The sequence below is a fragment of the Dermacentor silvarum genome, chromosome 2, assembly GCF_013339745.2.
Source record: "Dermacentor silvarum isolate Dsil-2018 chromosome 2, BIME_Dsil_1.4, whole genome shotgun sequence".
Taxonomy (NCBI): domain Eukaryota; kingdom Metazoa; phylum Arthropoda; class Arachnida; order Ixodida; family Ixodidae; genus Dermacentor; species Dermacentor silvarum.
The window spans coordinates 72,706,565-72,722,754 of record NC_051155.1 but is presented as its reverse complement, the minus strand read 5'-3'; the positions used below and the strand labels follow the sequence as shown (position 1 = coordinate 72,722,754).

General features: G+C 49.3%; 2 protein-coding genes across 2 annotated transcripts in view; both read left to right on the top strand.

The window, feature by feature from the left end:
* Nucleotides 1-16,190, top strand: part of LOC119441559 (uncharacterized) — a 189,784-nt gene that overhangs the window by 41,478 nt on the left and 132,116 nt on the right. The window lies entirely within an intron of this gene.
* Nucleotides 11,619-13,963, top strand: LOC125943060 (piggyBac transposable element-derived protein 3-like). The gene is made up of 2 exons (XM_049661390.1): nt 11,619-11,802; nt 12,089-13,963. The coding sequence occupies exons 1-2, from the start codon at nt 11,772-11,774 to the stop codon at nt 13,864-13,866; spliced, it is 1,809 nt and encodes a 602-aa protein (XP_049517347.1). The 5' UTR covers nt 11,619-11,771; the 3' UTR covers nt 13,867-13,963.

The following is a 16,190-nucleotide window of genomic DNA, read 5'->3' as shown; positions in this document are numbered from 1 at the left end:
TCGAGAAATACGTACTGAGAAGGTATCGTAAAGCGTATAAGGGTTCCAGATAACAGTTGCTTTTACTCCATTTTCCTCGGGCTGAGGCTTATCTGCAACAGCACTGCATTTCGCTGCATATTTGGGCATCTTGGAGGCACTTTATAAGCGTACGTCCAGTTACTGGTAAATGCCTGCACAGACACTCGCAATGGAATTCCAAGCCCTAAGGACAGGCGTTATACACGAGTACGATGTTTTATTATTACGATAGCAATTATATGGAAACTCCAAGAGAATTTTTGCCGACGTCGTCGCCGTGAGGTTCCTATATATTGCCACACCTTACAACAGGTGTCGCAGAATTAGAAAGAAGAAAATGCGCGCCAGTGCACGCGCCATGTGCTGGCACCTGCTTTGACGGACGCCAGTGAAGAGGCAGACGAAGACCGGCCGATCCTCGCCCAGACGCTTGAGTTTTTCGTGTGCTCGGTCGGCGGTTAGAGTCCCGGGCTCTACGCTTCGACTTAAGGTCGCCTGTTTCCCGAAAACGTGGCATTTCTAGTGGAGGTGCTGGGTACCCTCGACCTATGCAACAGACCCCTCCTAGCAGCAAAAACATTAGCGCCATACCGGAGCTTACACCAGTACACCGTGCCAGCCGGAACATTCAGGGACTGCCTCCTGAGATTGTACCATCATCTGGGAGAACAATGGCCATGGTTTAAGGTACGGAGGCGACAGTATACCAGCTCATTACACGCTGCAGAACCCGCGAGTGCCAAGTTCCTTCCATGGTGACCTCTTTGAAGACGTGGAATACTGGCAGGACGACTTTGAGCGAGTAGCAGCTTTCAAGGAGTGCGACGACAAAGCGACATTGAGGATCCAGCCTCGAGGACGGCGCTCACACCTGGTTTCAGAACCGCGATGAGGCCCTGACGTCATGGCGTGAGTTGCGTCAGTGAATTTTGGAGACCTACTCGAGTCCCGATCACCGAGAGCGAGCAGAACCGGCCCTCCAGTCGCGCGCTCAGAAGCCCAATGAAAGTGTTACTATGTACGTGAAAGACATGACCCGCCTGTTCAGGCGAGCCAATCCTAGTATGCCGGAAGACAAGAAGCTCCCTAATTTGATGCAGGATGTCAAACAGCAGCTTTGCGGTGGGCTTGTTTGCAGTCCGCCGAGGATGGTTGCCGAGTTCCTCACGAAAGCCGTTGCGATGGAAAAGGCGCTGCAGCAGCGGTCGAACCAGTACGACCGGTAAATAAATTCCGCTTCGACAACCTTCGGTGTGGGAGCTTTCGCCACTGACATTGAAGTGCTCCGCGAGCTAATACGTCCGCTAGTCCGCGACGAGCTGCAACAGCTGCACTGGGCACAGCAGCCAACTGTCAACTGCATCGCCGACATCGTGCATGACAAAGTGCAGCATGCGCTTAGGGTAACTCAACCTCGCCCCGAAAAAAAAAACATCCCAGGCAAGTGAATTTCGGCGCCGAACTTACGCTCTCGCGTTGAGGCACAGCTTGCCTACGAAGGTATCACCATCTGCGGCGAGCGATTTCTAGCGTGTGACTTATGGAGACACTTTGAGGCGCTCCATCCCTGTATCAGCGCCACTAGCTCCCGTTACCCCCCACATTGCTCTTCAGTCGGCACAGGCGATTCCTTACTTTCAAGGCACCCGCCCTGTCACTCGTAAATCGAGCATTTGGCGCACGCCCGACCGACGACCGCTTGGTTACTATTGGGGTGAGGCGAGTCAAGTATATCGCGAGTGCCACTACGGCCAACTTGGATTGCAGGGTTTTGCTGCCAATTCACCTCAACCCCGGTTCGGACAGAGGCCGCCCAATATTGAAGAGTTAATCGCCCAGCAGCGCGCGCCACAGTCACCAAGACGCCAGTCGCGATCGCCATCAGTCGTGCGGGTTCTTCGGGGATGACGCAGGGACGGGCTCCGAGCCCTCGCCTGGAAAACTGACGTCAGCGACCTTTCGAGGTGAGGCCGCTGATACGCGACGTGCTGAAGACCTCCAATCGACGCGTCCTCGACCCGACGGAGATTCGACGATGCCGGTATCCAAGATGTGACGACGTCGATATCCAGAGACTTTACGACGCCTGTACCTCTGCCTGGAGACAAGTTCTCAATCAGCATACCTGTGCTCGTCGACGCGGGAGAAATCTCTGTGCTAGTAGACACTGGTGCTGAATACTCTGAGAATAGATTTATTGACGGTGTCCCTCAAGGACGCTACGAGTTCCAAGAACGGCCAGGCAGCGTGGAGCACCGTCTCCAAAAACACCAGCGACCAACAGCGCGAGCAGAGCGGGCCGGGCGTTGGCGATGCCGCTGGACGGAGGCGCGTGTTCTTCTTCACAATCGCCCCCGCAGAAAAAGAGCCATCCTGGTGACCTAAGAGGTTGTTGGCAGAGGGTCATGGTAGGGCTTGAGACGCGCCACGTGGACGAGGTCACGTCCACGCCGGCTCATGTCGTCAGGTGGAGAAAGTGGCTCGATGAGAAAATTCACCGGGAACGTTCGCTCCAAGACGCGGTAAGGCCCTTCGTATTTTAGGACGAGTTTTGAGGAAAGGCCTGGAGTTTGGCAATAAACAGCCAGCCATACAAGAGACCCTGGGTCATACGTGGGACTGGGCAGTGAGTCGCCGCGTCCTTCGTTCTGCCACTGCTGTTCTTGTGACGTAAAGGTGCGCGCGAGCTGGCGGCACTCTTCGGCTTGTCGGGCAGCTTCGTACACAGGTGGGCACTCGGAAGCGTCAGGACGGTATTGAAGGAGAGTGTCGACGGTATGCAATGGCTCCCGTCCATATAGGAGGAAGAAAGGTGAAAATCCTGTAGTAGCTTGTATCGCGGTGTTGTATGCGAACGTTACAAACGGAAGTACGCGGTCCCAGTTGCCATGATCAGATGCCACGTACTTCACGAGCATATCACCGAGAGTGCGGTTAAACCGTTCCGTGAGCCCGTTAGTTTGCGGATGGTAAGCCGTGCTCGTTCGATGAATAATGTGGCATTCTGAAAGCAGAGCTTCGACGACCTCGGAGAGGAAGGCGCGACCTCTATCACTTAGAAGTTCTCGAGGTGCGCCATGTCGAAGGACGAAGCGATGCAGGACGAAAGAGGCTATATCCCGCGCTGTAGCATTCGGTAGAGCAGCAGTTTCGGCGTAGCGTGTCAAATGGTCCACAGCAACTATGATCCACGGATTGCCATCCGGTGTCATGGGAAGCGGGCCGTAGAGGTCAATGCCTACGCGATCGAAGGGTTTGGCAGGGCACGGAAGCGGCTGCAAGGCGCCAGACGCAAGGTGGTAATTTGCGACGTTGACAGTCAGGGCAGCACTGAACAAACTTTCGTACAAAAGTGTACATTCCCCGTCAGTAGTAGCGGTGGCTGATAGGTTCGTAAGTCTTAAATACTCCGGCGTGACCACATTGCGGATCGTCGTGAAAGGAGGCACACATTTGAGACCTCAAGCTGCGGGGAATGACTAGTAGCCATCTACGGCCTTCGGGAGCCTAATTGCGTCAGTGAATCAGCTGATCACGAATGGCGAAATGAACAGTTTGGCGTCGGAGGGATCGGGATACAGGAGTGGTCGAAGATCCAGAAAGATAGGCGAAAAGAGAAGCGATCCACGGGTCACGGCGTTGTTCGGTGCCAGATGGATCTTTCAACGTGGCGAGCCAACAAAGCACGTGGTGATCCGTTACCCGATCAAATGGGCGACCGTATAAGTATGGGCGGAACTTGCCAAGCGCCCATACTAGAGCCAAGCACTCTTTTTCAGTTACGCTGTAATTGGCCTCTGCTTTTGTCAGCGTACGACTCGCATAGGCGACCACGTATTCGGAGTAGCCGGGCTTGCGTTGCGCGAGGACGGCGCCAAGACCGACCCCGCTGGCGTCTGTATGTACCTCAGTTGCAGCTGTCGGGTCGAAATGGCGAAGATTAGGTGGAGGGGTAAGAAGACGACGCAGTCTAGCAAACGCGGCGTCGCATGCAGGAGACCAGGAGGAGAGGTCCGCGCCACTGCGTAGGAGCTGGCTCAAGGGCGACATGATCGATGCGAAGTTGCGGACAAAGCGCCGGAAATATGAGCACAGGCCCACAAAACTGCGTAGTTCTTTGACGTTAGTAGGTTGCGGGAACTGAGCGACTGCACGAAGTTTCGAAGGGTCCGGTAGAACGCCTTGCTTGGACTCGGTGTGGCCTAAGATGGTCAGCTCCCGCGCGGCGAAGCGGCACTTTTGAGGTTCAGTTGCAGACCAGCGTTGGTGAGACACGTCAAAACATGTCGAAGGCGAAGTAGGCGGGTCGGAAAGTCAGGCGAGAAAACCACGACATCGTCGAGGTAACAAAGACACATAGACCACTTGAGGCCACGCAGCGTATTACACCTTTACCAAAGATGTCACGTGGAAGCGTAGCTCGGCAAACTCATCTCATGAGCCGACTCACTCAGGCTCACACAGACCCGTCGAGAGTGAACCCAGCCGAGTAGAATTCTGGTGAGCGTGAGTCCGAGTGAGCGAAGCTTCGCAGAATTTTGCTGTTTGAGTCCGAGTGAGCTCCGCTGAGCAACATTTTGGTGAGTCGGAATCCGAGTGAGCCCCAAGCAAAACATATAATTTATGAGTGACTTAGTATATTCGTTGAAGTAATGACGTATATGCGTCGAAGTAATGTAGGCAGGAAAGTATTTACGTCTACAAGTATATAGCAAGGACTGCAGAAGAAACACAGACAAGAATTAAGAAGCACCTATGGTGTCCCCTTTCGAAAATTGTCCCCACACCAACTCGCTGAACTGTCAGTTCTTACCGATAGCATGGTCCAAAGTGGAAATTCCAGCCCTCATTCAATGATGTTGGCGATGATGATGGTCTGCACATATTGTGCGTGCCCACTGTACGGTACAGGCCATGAACCGGGTGGCATAAAGCAAGGCGCATCATCGCCTTCAGTTCATGCAGTGGCAGCTATCTTCTTGAAGTGTAACGTAGCAATATACTTGCCCCACGTCTGTACAGGGTGACGAAGAGGATCTTTAATGTACTTTCCCCGCTGGTGCATTAAATAGGCAATATGCGTCGAACGTACTTTGCCTCGAAAGCAAAGAAAGTTCGGGCAGAACTTGTCTGTGATGACTATCAAGTGCGCGAATAGACGAAACGCGTCATTTATGAGGCGTGTACTGTAGCCGTGCTCTTGTCTCGCGCTTCCCTCTGGACACGCAGCGCCAACTAGTGCCGCCGGCGCGAAATCCGCGCATAGCCAATGGCAAATAACTCGTAACCCAAGCTGGTGTCAAAAAAGTCTATTACAGAGCGACCAACTCCCAATGGCACTGTAACAAGTTGGTTCTTGTATTATTGTATTAGGTGTTGCCTCGAGTGCCAGAAATAAACAAATACAGCTGCTAATTCGCAAACAGCAACACTACATTTTATATTAGCAAAATCAAACAGTGCTATATGGGCTTGAATCATTTGGGCCCAACGCCGTCGCGATTAATTCAAAGTACCAATTACAAGGCCACAGTCATTCTCAATAAAACTTTGGAAGAAAAATATTCCCTGGATGTCAGTTCCTTCCGTAAAACAAAATCCCGGCGACGAAGGCAGAGCAGCGACTTTCGAAGACGCTCAATAATGGCCGAGTCCTCCACCTGTTTGGTCATCGAGACGCCGCGCGCTTCTCCTCACAATGCAAGAGACGCCACAGGTCTTCGGAGAGACACGTTTATCTGGGTGGATGCCTCTGCGAGCCCGGATCCAGGCGCCCGCCAAGCCTCAGCCACCTTCCTCGCACGGATCGTGCCACGCCGTTGTCGGGGGACGACAGGCCATTGAGCCGGCTAGTCCGGGTCCAAGCACTCAACAAGCTCCCACTTCTGCACTATAGCCGGCTTCCCTGCTTCAAAACGCCGACGATGATGATGATCGACGATGCCTTATTTAATGGCACAAACCTTCTATGGGGGGTAGGTCACGAATCGGGTGGTAATATGATAAAAAAGATAAACAAGGGTAATTAAATTATTCATCGAAGAGTAGAACGAAACCAATAATACAAGAAATAAACTGGCATATAATGAAGTAGTCAGCCTTGCATAGACGGGAATAGTAGGTCTTTGGCCTGACGCCAACAGCGCAGATGTCGTCATCGAAGCGACTGTAGCCTTCCTTCAAGCCACTGGACTCGATGCACGACTCTAGTATGATCTCAACGTGATGGACATGTACATACGCACCTCCTAATCTTGTCATCATCATTTATCGCTCTTTTTATCCCCTCCCCCTTCCCCAGTGTAAAGTAGCAGGCCAGAGCAACCTAACGCTCAAGCCGACCGCTCTGCCTTTCTGCAAATAAACCTCGCTCTCTCTCTCGATCCTAAATTAAGAACAGTCTAACCCGGGTATATCGAATCTGAAGGGGATCACAAAAAAATCACCGCCCAAGCACTCAGTACAGATGGTTAACCAGCGAAGCTGAAACGTGCGGCCCCGGTGTTTAGCAGTGGGTTAATCCCGACGCTGTAATGAAGCGTTTCTCAATTACTGGTTACATGTTTGTGTTTCTAGTGGTACGCAAGCGCCAATGGTGGGCGGATGCTGCTAACCACGACGCCGAGCTAACTCGAGATATCGAACGCATGCGACAACGGCGAGCCGAGCAGGCGGCGTTGCGGGCAGAGCAGCGTCAACGTGGCAATGGCGGGAACGCGTTCGCCGGGGCCAACGCCCGCTTCCAGCGGGAGTTTCTCGAGCGGCACTTTGGCTTCGGCTGCGACGAAACGTCCACGTTGAAATCGCGAAGTGGAACGCAAGCGCCAATGGCGGGCGGATGCTGCTAACCACCGCGCCGAGCTAACTCGAGATATCGAACGCATGCGACAACGGCGAGCCAATGAGGCGGGGTTGCGGGCAGAGCAGGCGCGCGTGCTTGGGTACGACGCAGAGAACGACGTACTAACGGCGCTGCCAATGGCACTCGCGTTTGCGTGCGACGCAGAGAACGACGTAACTGACGGCGCAGCCAATGGAGAAGTTTAGCGAAACATGGGAGGAACGGTTTTTCGTTTCGCCTAGCCATATACAGCTTTCGCTGTAAAAATTCGATATATAGGTAATTCTATATATAAAATAAAACGCCCTGAGGCAAACGGCGGCTTACCGATTGACACTTCCGAAGGCTGCTAAGTTACTGCACGCAATTCCAAAAAAAAAAAAAGTCGCCGTGTCGCACGAAAGGCGAAGCATCGATTGCGATAGCAAACTAGTGGACAGCTGCACGAAGTGAGGATAGTAGTTTTAACGGCCGTATGAACTTGTAAACATAGGCACTTAGACTAACTAAATTAACAAGTGTGTTGTCACGCGCGCACAAGCAATCATGAACGCACCTCCCTAGATCACCGCGGAAACTCGCTGTGAAAACGTTGTACTGAGGAAGCGCAGCGGCAGCAGCGAGCGAACTGACCTTCGTCCCGCCGCTCGCTTCTTCTTCTTTCTGGGGTTTTACGTGCCAAAACCAATTCTGATTATGATGCACGCCGTAGTGCAGGGCTCCGGAATAATTTTGACCACCTGGCGTTCTTTAGCGTGCACTACAACGCAAGCACACGGGCGTTTTTGCATTTCGCCTCCATCGCAATGCGGCCGCCGCGGCCGGGATTCGATCCCGCGATCTCGTGCTGAGCAGCGCAACGGTCCCGCCGCTCGCATCAACGCGAACTAAGCCACGAAAACACAGCGCAGGGAGGAAGGACTCTGCCCCCGCCGCAGATAGCTTTCTAAATACAGCCCCGGGCGGGAGCGCGCAGCGTAGTACGCGGCCTACCCCCTCCCTACCCTCCCCTGGGCTGACAAAACCAAGTTAACACCGAATTTTTTTTCAACCCATGGGAAATTTTATGGAAGTAGGGAATCACCTCAATGTTTTTTGTTTCTTCTAATGGGTGATCTGAATTCTCACGCGCTTTCTTCATTTCTTTTGTCAAGGTTTCACCAACCGTGGCTGATTGGCTTCCTTCGTCTGCACGTGCGCATGCGCAGGAAAAGCAGTGTATAAAGTACGTAGATGCTTCAAATAAATCAGTTGTAAGTCCGGCGACTGTCTGTGTGTTTGCCTCCTTCTGGTCCTGCGTCTTGGTTTTCGCTGTTTTTTTTTTTTCGCTTTAGAAAATGAACCAACTAGCCCAGCAATTCACGCTTCTAGCAAAATTTATTCACCTACAAAGATATTGCTGGGTCCCTTTCAACTACATTGCAAAGTCCAAGTTGATTCTTTTCTTTACACTTGCAGCGGTCATCGCTTCCGGAAAATGAACTCACGAATAGGCCCTCAACCCACACGACGACGCCACGAAAATCGGAAACAAGGAAGTTGACAATCGAGGTAGATCGCGGGCTAACCGAACAGTTCGACGGGGTTGAACTAACTACACACACAACCCACATGGCTCAAATGACTGCACATTCTCTTCTCCCTTTCCAGGTGCCATAAGACCTCAAAATGCACAAAGAAGTGCACTTTCGAGTGCGCTGGTGAGTGGGCGTTCTAAATATATGCGCGTGCAGAAGTCCGAAAATTGTATGATATTTTCAAGGGGATTTTACAGCTCTTCCATATACACAATAATTTGTTATATGTGGGTTCGATATATCCGAGTTCGGCTGTATACATAAAGTAATTAAAGGGTAGACGTAAAGAATGAGGAAGTTATATTTTGAATCATAATATTCATAATATTATTACTGTGACTTTGGCCTTTTGCTATTCGAGTTTTCTAAATCCATATTTTATGGCAGGAGAAATAGAGCAATCAAGGAAAATTGAAAATATTAACAAGGTAATCTTTTGTGTCACAGAGGTAATTATGCCTGGCTCGGCAAACGTTCCTGCGGCTCTATTTTAATACCATTGCTCCAAGTGATAACAGAACAGTACTGCATAGACAGTCATACATTACGTAGCGGAATTTCCAAACATCGTTTTCGTTGAGTAGAAAACCGCCGACACGATAGTAAAAAGTGATCGATGGTTTTGTGTGTTAAATTTCATTAAACGTAACTTGAAGCCTGCTGTAAAACGCCTTACATAAGCTCTGTATGTCACCAATGTGCGTCCAATCCTTGAATTTGCTTGTACAGTATGGAATCTTCATGCCCAAACGCTAATCTATAAACTTGAACGCAAGCAAAACCGTGCTACACGCTTTGTCAGTGGTAATTATATCTTTAATTCAGTATAACTCACATTAAGAATGAGCTAGGTTGGAAGCCTCTTCAACAGCGAAGGAACTTCTTGCGATAACATTTTTTTTTTTTCATTCCATTTTTATGATGAAACTTGTACTAATAAAAGTTTATACATGATGTGCTCATATTAGATACCGCCCAGAAATGATCGTGCTAAAAAGGTTCTATAGTTGGGTACAACTTAAGAGAAGACAGGAGAGGCTCCGCCCAGATCACCGAAGCGCAGCAGCCGATTTCCTCCGCGACTAAAGAAATAGTCCCGCTGACGCGACTGGCCACGGCTTGAAGCGCGGGTGCCATGTTCTCCGTCGGCGGGGACACCGGCCGTCCGGCTCATGACGCGTCTTTAGTGCACACCCATTGGTGGTGGCTCGTATGCATCCGCCTTTGAGGGGGCAAATGCCGCTGCCTTCTAATGTTGTGCCCGACTATAGAAATAAGATGTCGCACGGATGTACTTGCGCAATCTTCTTTTGCTTTTACAATTCACGAGTGTAATCAGTTAGATGGTAATGTTGTCACAAATATCTTTTTCTCGTCCTTGCAGGATTGCGCTTGAGTTAAATGTTCAAGTGACACCTGTAACTGTCCGCTTCCTTATTTTTACTGTGGTTTTTGTTTCGACTCCCCTACAATAATGTCCAACTGGGCGAGCTAGGTTTCTAATTACATAAATAAATATAAAAATATGGATTCCGGTTCATTGTAGAGGTAGCATAAAGGGGATACCGCCGGACTACAGCTCTGCAAGTAAGAATAAAGTGGTGGAATACGGCAACGTAACCTGGTAAATGATACTTTGAATTGGGGGTTAAGACACCATTGTCGGTTCAAAGAATAACTTAGATGCATAAAGTCTGTAGATTTTTCTAATGGCAGGCTTTTCCGGCCTTCGGTCAAAGAAAACTGCCGATATCTACCCGCAGTGATATGCGCAGTTGCCGGCAGCTCGGATATCACCGGACCATTGAACGAAGCTCGTGCTGGAGAATCAGCTCCCTCGCACTCTCCTCATTCTCTTATTATGTCTAGTCAACCGTGGACTTCTTCGATTGGAGATTTGTTTCATATATTGGTTTTCTTGCGACACTTGCCAAACCCACGCGGCACGTCGTCGCCGCCGTCTTCACTGCACACAAAGCTCGCGCGGCGCTGTAGACTCGCAAGTGGCCTCGATGATTAGGCCATGGCGCGTTGGCGTACATCATCACAGCGGGATTTGCCCACATTTTAAAGCGAAGCTTTCTTTGCCCCTTCCTTCGACTTTCCCACTGCTGCTTCGGGTGCTGTCTGGCACGCCGCGCCGATGGGTGGTTGAAACCGTGTGTATACATACATGACAGGAGCGCGGCAGAGAGGAAAGGCGACGCGAGAAGGTGGTTTGTACCTTTGCACCGCATCGAACGTGCGCAATGCCCTCTGAAGCTCCCTGGGCTTCGCCACATTAGCTTCTTCACAGCTGTAATTATCCCCGACCCCCTGCAAAAGCATTGCGGAGAATGGGTAGAACATACGCAGCCACGAAACGAGGGAATACCAGCCTTGACACTCTTCCCTCGCAACTCAAGTGGGGGGAGCGCGGGAGAGGGAAAATGATACGTCAGAAGGCGAGGAAACGCTACTACTAGGGCGCCTCGATGCGCGCGCGCCCTCGAGGCACCCTAGTTATACACTACGCACGACAGCGGTTGTGGACAAACGAGAATAATTTAGGTTCAAGGTGGGGTACGGTACGTTCCTGCTATTTCTGAAACATAAACACGATGCAAATATTTGAAGCGTGAAACTGACGCACGGCATGCAGACTCAAAGCCGCATTAAAGCAGCGTAGCGTCTAGGCGACATCGTAGCACCGTAGAGTCTAGGCGTCGCACTTCAATTCAACACTTCTGTGTTCGACGTGGTAGCTTTGCATAGGGGCAAAGCTACCACGGTTATTAACACGAATTTTGCTCGAGGTCATGGGTTCGATCCTGACCGCGGCAGCCACATTAAGAAGGGGGGTTGACGACCACCTGAACTTAGGTGGTCGTTAAAAAACCCCACGGAGTCAAAATTAATACGATTTGAGGAAACCCGAAATCCGCTCGCTGCCAACGTTTATGCAAGATGTCTTCGGGGTGCGCCTCGGGAGCTGCGACTCCAACACATCATTACCAACTTCCAGAACGAGTGATAGAATCGATCACGTTTTTTTTTCTAGGGAATTCAGACGGTCAACTTTCAGCGCTACGTTTCGTACTTCTCCGTTCAGGCGGCCTTGCTTACTTTTCTGCCGGCTTCGCAGCGTCAGGACCACCCTACGCAAGCGGCCGTTAACCCTTTCGGCCCTGGTGTCCTATAAAAAGGACACGAAGAAAACGTTTTCAAACCGAAACACTAATGCACGAAAAACTGAAACAAGCAGTTGAGCTGTTCCTCAGACAGCTCCAGTGGCATAGACATCATTGTTTTCGTCGTCGTCTTCCTCGGAACGCCGGCAAGGCAAAGAGAAAATGGCGAACAGCAGCAAAGGCAGCAGCCATGGTAAGCGCATGTTTTGACACATTTTTAACTAAATAACTACTGCGTTATTCACGATCGTATTTTTTTGTTTTGTTTCTGACATAGTCAAGGCTCTAAATATAGTGAAAAGTTTTTCCTCCGATGCATGCATTACCCGCAACGCGCGATAATGTGCGCGTCCTAAATAAAGGACACCAGGGCTTAGAGGTTGTGAATACTTGGCGTGCGTTCTATGCGGTGGAATGGCGTTCTTGTGAGTAACAGCGGCCGTTGTCTTGTTTTTTTTTTTTTTTTTTTATTATTGCAGAGGTGACTTTCGCCCCTGGGTTATTTTACTCGTCGGCAGGGAGACCCCGTTCAAGACATGTGCGCCTTGAAGATCCCGATATTATGTTCGCGGCATTGGGAAACGGCGACCTGTCGGAGGTGGAGGACGACGACGATGAGGTTGACGAAGAGCCTTCTCTCGCAGATATGGGTGACGCTTCAGACAATGAATCGGCAACCTCCACCGATGAAGAATGTGACAAAGTTTCCACGGAGAAAATGTCGTGGAGAAGGAGGGCATCGTCAAAACCGGAGACTGAGTTTCACACCGCTGGGGATGAAAATGAGAATGACCTCGATTCGCTCCCCACGCCCTATGACTATTTTTCTCAGTACGTCCCAAAAAGTGTGTTCGTTGAGCTTGCCGACAAGACGAACATGTATTCTATTTTTCAAGAGGGAAAATCAGTTCAAACAAACGAGGAAGAAATAAGGAAACTAATTTCTTTGCATTTGGCTATGGGTGTCATGCGGTACCCACGGCTGCGCTTGTACTGGAAGCCGTCGCTGAAAACGGAGCTTTTGTCAAGTGTAAACATGTCACGAAACCGCTTCGAAAAGCTGCGTAACTGCCTGCATATAGTTGACGTGAATGGACCCCACGACAGCAACGACCGTTTGTGGAAAGTGAGACCACTCTTGAACTCATTTCTCCGAAGGTGTCAAGCGCTCCGTCTGGAGGAGCACCGCTCTTTAGATGAGCAAATCATACCATTCAAGGGAAAGCTTGACATCAAGCAGTATATCAAAGGCAAACCAAACCCCTGGGGTGTGAAGGTGTTTATGCTGTGTGGTGCCTTTGGAATTATCCATGATTTTCTTGTTTACCAAGGGTCTACAACTGAGCTGAACCCGGAAAACAAGAAAGGCTTTGGAGTCACCGGAGCCTTCGTCCTTCACCTCGCCCGAAGTATACCTGATGGCATTGGGCACAAACTGTTCTTTGATAATTATTTTACTTCCTTGCCAGTATTGCGCGTGCTTCTTGAAAGGAAGATATATGCGGCTGGAACAGTCCGTTCAAACCGGACAGAGAAGTGTCCACTGAAGTCGGAAAAGCAACTGAAACAGGAGGGAAGAGGTTCTTCCGACAGCATGGTTAGCGGTGATGGAAAACTAATCCTCAAAAGATGGATGGACAACCGGGCGGTAACAATGGCATCGAACTTCCTCGGCATCGATGGCGAAGACGAAGTGTCAAGATGGAGCAAGGCGGATGGCACCTTCATAAATGTGAAGCGTCCCGCTGTTGTCCGGGAGTACAACCGGAGCATGGGGGGTGTGGATAAAACAGATTTTCTGATAAGTCTGTACCGAACATCTATTCGATCAAGGAAATGGACCCTGAAAGCAATAACTCATTTCATGAACCTTGCTGTGACGAATTCATGGCTGGAATACAGGCGTCAAGCTGAGATTCAAAGAGTAAGCAAAACGGACCAAATGGATTTGCTGGAATTCACTTTGAGCATAGTTACATGTCTCGCAAAAGCTGCAACTGCCGACCAGCCACGCAAACGCGGCCGGCCATCTTCCTCTCCCCTGCAGCCTCTGAAAAGGCAAAACTGGACCGCCCAGCGACCAGCTTCTGACGTCCGGTACGACCAAATCGGTCATTGGCCCCGGGTAACAGCCGAGCAACAGCGATGCAAGCTTGAGGGATGCAAAGGAAAGTCTAAAAACATGTGTGAGAAGTGCAATGTACACCTGTGCATTACCAGCACGAAAAACTGTTTCAAAGCTTTTCACTTAGTCTAAGCTCTGTATGCGATTGTTCTGCGCTTTTTCATGTACAGTGTTACTTTTGCACCCTTCAGATGTGTACAGAAATAAGAAAATAAATTATAATCCCAAATTTCTGTTTTACTGTTTTCTACAACCTTTAGGCCCTGGTGTCCTATATATAGGACACGGCGCCATCTTCTAAATCGATGGTGTCATTAGGGTATATTTGATGTTATTTTCTTCGTTGGGCTGTGATAAACTAATCTTAGCCAAAAGAAAAAAATTTTGACAATAAAAAAATTCAGGGCTGAAAGGGTTAAGCTTATCAACGGTTCTGCCACGATGTGAAGCGCCGTGTGAGCCAATGAGTGTGCTAACCTTCTCGTTGGCTACGAACAATGGCTCAGAACAACACCTGAAGCAAACACGTCTATCTGTGTGTTCTGTGTACTACGTGGACAAACAGAAGTGGTGCAGGCAAGGTAACATTTCACATCGTATCACCACTGCCATATACCGTCAACATCTCCGCCAAATAATATCAATGGACGCAAACAGCACAGAACGCTTCGCTTTCATACATTCCCACAGTATCTGCATATTTATTAGATTACACTAACTTCGGGATAGGCACAGAGTTTTACATTGCACTACAACCGTAATCGGACCATATTTTGTTTAGACAGCAAGATACATAGTCCGAAAAAAACTGATCTGACGATGGCTCGAATGGCACTCGCTTTTTTTATGCGCTGGGCTACGCAGGAGCGGCTCTTATTTTACCTTGCAGTCACTGAACTTCTTAACCAACAACATTTTTACGCTCATCTCTAAATGGTTGGCCGTTACCGCGCTAGGTTCAAGACGTCGCACACCAACGCACTCTGTTCATCATCTTTAAGAAGTTCGCAGTTGTACGGACTGCTACATTTTTGAGAATTCTCTTACGCGATAACTTGATGATGAATGTGATGTTTTGCAGTGCAAGGGCCAAGTATGGCTAAAGAGCGCCAGGCCAGTGTTAATGAGTTCGCAGTGAAGCGATAATTTACGAGAAGTAGATGTGACGTGGCTGTAAAAGGTCTAAGAACGCTTGCTGTCAACTGCGTAAAATCTATATGTAATAAGATATGGCAATGACTAATCAGTCTTACTATCACCACAAAATATATATTGCGAAAAAATGATGTAATATACTAAAGTATCTCAGAGGCAAACATTTGCAAGAAGCACTACTGCCTTTACAGGACCTTTGAAACGCAAGGACCTGGAGTCATGTGCTATCAAAAACACTGCTATCACAGTTCTCGGGCTAATAACATGTAACACAACATTGTTCAAGAATCTAGGAATGCTTTGATGTAAAAAAAACGGTTCTACACCAAGAAACATTACCGGATAGAGAGGGATATGCTGCCGGTATGCTAGAGGAAAGTGTTTCTTTCTGTCAGCTTCTTCCCGACACTCCAGGAGGACGTGGAGGACGGTCAGCCTCTCACCACATCTAGCGCAAGTTGGAGGTTCATTCCCCATCAGCAAAAAAAGCGGATGTCATATGTGTGTCCTGTCCTGGGTCTACAAAATAGCACAGCAGTTCATCGTGTTTTTGTTGAAGAGAGCCAGGAGTCGGTGGCTTAATTACATGACGCTGATTATTTGTCTCAGTGTCCCACTAGCGCTGCCAGTGGCGTCTCAGGTACTTTCGTAGGAAAGGCATAAGATCTAAGGCAGGGACAACAGCGGTAGGACTGATAGCTTGCGATGCAATTCATATGACAATTTAGTCAGATAGCATGCTACCCTCATTGCCCCTATGCCCAGGTGCCCAGCATATTGGTGGGACATACAAGTTGTGCAAATAACGAAATAAAGCTCACTAAATACAGGGTTTCTGTTTCTACGCAGTGACATTAAGGCTTTTACGACGCTTAGTGGGTCTGTAAATATAATTGTGAAGTTTTAATTTCCATATATGTTTTACAGTCGACAATAGTGCATAGGCCTCAGCCGTAAAGATACTTGTTTCCGGGTACAGGCCATCAGATTCGAAGGATGGACCAATTGCTGCATAAAGCACACCGGCATGTCACTTGGAAGCGTCGGTGTAAAACTCTTAGCACGAGTACTTCGACTGAAGTTCTAAGAAATGCATTTGAATATGTGCCTCCCATCTTAGTCGTGTAAAAACGTAGAGCATTAACAGGCCAAAAATTTAGGTAGCTTGCTGAAAGAACAGGCCAAGATGCCCGTGGTCAGAGCCATGGGACTCAATGTACGCATATAAATAAGTAAAGGCACCTTCAATGCAGGTTTTACGTCATAAGCGCCTTACGCCGTGGTTCTCTTCTTTCGTCTTT